Genomic DNA, 3,684 nt, shown 5'->3' on the forward strand with positions numbered 1-3,684 from the left:
AAAAAATTTTGGAATTCAAGGGTACATTACCAATGGCGCCCTGTTATTGGACTTTTACGAGAAGCACTGAATTTGACAGTTGACTGTTTACTTGGACATTTAAACCTGTTCCATATACGGAGGTACAGAATTGATAATAGATAAGCAAACCTTTCTAGTGGTCATAGTGATGCTGTTAGGGGCACTAACATGTGAAGGCTGGGAGTTGAGGGTAAGATGGTTGTCGTTTTCTTTAAGAACAATTTAAATGTGATTTGAAATAGCCCGTTATTGTCCTTAAATTAAATGTTGAGCGAAATATTTATATCGTAAAAGAGCTTCCGTACACTGTCCCAGTGTAAAAGTAATTCGTCAACTGTAAAAGTCAGCGCTTCTCGTATAAGTCCATCAGCAGACATGCATATTTTTGTATTCATGTGAAGCAGAATTTGTCCAAAATCAAATTAGTGAAAAGAAGAAAACACTTGGTGTGGCCTTTAACTCGACATTTTGATATATATTGCCGGCGTATTGTCAACAATGGTTATTTCCAATTTTAAGTCGAAACGATATATCCCGGTGAGCTTGAGATAAAAGCTACTACAGAGTCTGCCATATCTGTTTCATATCTGGATATTTTACTTGAAAAAGACGTTACTAGTAATCTTACCATTTAAGCTCTATTATAAACTTGATGACTAACTTTTCAATCGTCAAATTCCCTTACTTGCGCATTAATACACCTTCATCACCTGCATACAGATTTTATTTCTGTCAGATGATTCGATACCAAAGAGCATGATCTAGATATAAACAATTTCTAAAACAAGTTAATTATTGACAAACAAGTTCATGAAACAAGAATATGAGCAGTCTTGTTTAAAGTTTCGTAAATTCTATGGCGATAACCTTGTCAGCAAAAACAATTTATCATTGAGTCGAATGCTGGCTGACTTTTTTTATACTAATTGTTAGTCCATTATTTATTCACTGAATTTACGACGGATTTATCCGTTATTTCCCAATTTTGCAAAGGGGCACACAGCGAGTGTTAACGGTCAGCAGGGGATGCCAATTCCTACATGGCACCTGATCCCACCTCTGATTTTTTATCAGGAAGATTCTTCGGTATCTCTATATGTTTCATCTAAAACTTTAAGAACGAAAAGAATACTCTTGCAATAACTCGGCAAGAAGATTATCAACAACGTTTGATCAATTATCAATATATATATATATATATAAAGTTTCGTAAACTCTATGGCGATAACCTTGTCAGCAAATATTTCGGTGTTGTGATTTTTTTTATTATATATATATATATATATATATATATATATAAAGCACTAAAAAACCAACAACACTGTATATCCTAAATGTCGGATCTATCAAGTAGATACAAGGTCACGGATGGAAATTTATATAAAGCACTAAAAATGACCAACGACACAACAATAAAAATTGTCAAATTTTCGGGACGCCCTGTCCCTTCCTCAGGACAAAGAAAAAAGTTAAAAAGTCATAAGAACAAAGGAAAAATAGAAACAAAAACAACTAGCACTACTACTAAGCTACTAAACACTAGATATTTACATACTTAATTATTAAGTATGTAAATATCTAGTGTTTAGTAGCTTAGTAGTAGTGCTAGTTGTTTTTGTTTCTATTTTTCCTTTGTTCTTATGACTTTTTAACTTTTTTCTTTGTCCTGAGGAAGGGACAGGCTGAAAATTTGACAATTTTTATTGTTGTGTCGTTGGTCATTTTTAGTGCTTTATATATATATATCTATATATATATATATATATATATATATATATATATATATATATATATATATATAATATATACTTATTCTATTCCCATTCATATGTGGATTTTACATATATCTGTGTGAGTTGGAAATCTAACATTAGACAAACACTAAAATCACTTCATTTTAAGTTATTTCGATCCTCAGCAAGGATAGATAACTCTTCAATCCATATAGGATTCAATAACAGTCTAAATAATAATAAAGCAATAAGTCATAAAATTAGCAAGACGTGTTCCTTTTCATTAACCCTTTTCATTATTTATTTTGAATCATTAACCACATATATTTTGACTATTGACGTATCTATCTGATACAGTATTCTGTTACAGTTTAAATCCAGTGAATGATGACCATTCAGCATAAGCATATTTCCCGTCTTTACCATGTGTTCTTATCCAGACTTCATCTTTCTTTTTCATTTTTATAACGGCTGATGAAGATCCAGAGGCCAAGTTTGAATTGCCTGACACGCCGTCTGCATTATTGTAACCAAAAATGTTACCGTTGAGGACAATTTGAGTGTTAAAGATTTTTCCGTCCCTTGTCAGAATCGTCCAGAGGAAAAAGTAGAGTCCATCTTCAGGTGCTATGAATTTACCGGTGTTGGCATTATAAGCATTTCCAGAGTTCTGTGTTACTTTCCCAAAAACAACAACAGCGTAGTTACCAAGGTTTCCCTGTGCTCTCAATAATCGTGCATGAAAAGCGATGTTATCTATTAAACAATTGATAAATTCAATCACTAAACTGTATTTCAAATACTAAAACAATAAGATAGAAAAGAAATATGTGACTTCGTTTTTCATATCTTCAATTTCCTTTACTTGTGTATCACTACATAATCTTTTCACCTCTGTATGGAGTTTGTCTACAGCTGATTCGATACGCAAAAACATACTCTACGTACGTTCTAACACAAGACAACAAAGGACACACACTGTGATAAAACAAGAATGGTCTCGTTAAAGCATTATTTCGCAAATTCTATGGGCGATACAATGACGTTTTGCAACAGTTCATTCTATCAATAAGTTAAACCTAACTGACGTGTTCATATCAATTGTTAGAAGTTCATTACGCACTTAACTGATAGGGAGTTCATGGCAGAAATGATCAGATTAAAATGATGCTTGTTCCTCAATGGAATCTTATATATTTAAATGTTTTAATAAGAAACGTTTGCTCTTTTCTTAATTTGTACTACCGGTACTTGAATGGACTTTTGAGCTTGGATACTGCTCGTTCTCTTTGTATTTAATACAATCCAGCAGGCTTTGAATCAGAAAATTTCTAGACAGTCTTGACTGTTAATTGATCAGTTATAGGATATTTATCATATTTATTTTTTTCGATTTTTCATATATAGTTGAAAGAATTTGAAAATAATAATATTGGGCGATTTGTTTTAAATAATTGCCCCGCTTATTGCAAAAAAAGAATTGAATTTTAAAAGAGAATAAACAAATTTTAATGCTAAAATTTTAAATGTTTGTATAAAAACCCTGGAACTAATAATACACTGACATACATAATTCTGAAGATTTTAACATTATGGCCAATTTTGAATTTTAACATTATGGCCAATTAGTAACGATATCGATTCTCGCTGATTGCCAAAACGGTTGCATTTGCAGCAAGTGTATTGTCCATAAGTGGGTTCGAGTTAATGAGTTAAATTGCTTAAGATACCATGTATGTTTTAAAACTATTTCGAAAAGCAAATAATTGTCACTTAATGACCTTCATTATTTGTTGACGGTTCATAGTTATACTTATGACATTGCTGTGTTGTTATTCTTTTGTTCTTGCTGTCTTATTTTTCACCTGTTCCAGTCCGATTTTAGTGAACTGTATGCATGAATGAGGGATACTTGTCTGGTTTCTGACTA

At 32.0% G+C, this 3,684-nt stretch overlaps 1 protein-coding gene across 1 annotated transcript; it reads right to left on the minus strand.

Moving 5' to 3' along the window:
- Positions 1 to 2,118: 2,118 nt before the first annotated feature.
- Positions 2,119 to 2,510, minus strand: LOC134238535 (heavy metal-binding protein HIP-like; the record flags this gene model as incomplete). The annotated part of the gene is made up of 1 exon (XM_062720655.1): positions 2,119 to 2,510. A coding segment is annotated over one exon (392 nt), but the record flags the coding sequence as incomplete, so codon positions are not given.
- Between the last annotated feature and the right edge of the window lie 1,174 nt (positions 2,511 to 3,684).

This window comes from Saccostrea cucullata, unplaced genomic scaffold, assembly GCF_032062105.1.
Source record: "Saccostrea cucullata isolate Sc308-1 unplaced genomic scaffold, CSIRO_AGI_Scuc_v1 ctg22696, whole genome shotgun sequence".
Taxonomy (NCBI): Eukaryota; Metazoa; Mollusca; class Bivalvia; order Ostreida; family Ostreidae; genus Saccostrea; species Saccostrea cuccullata.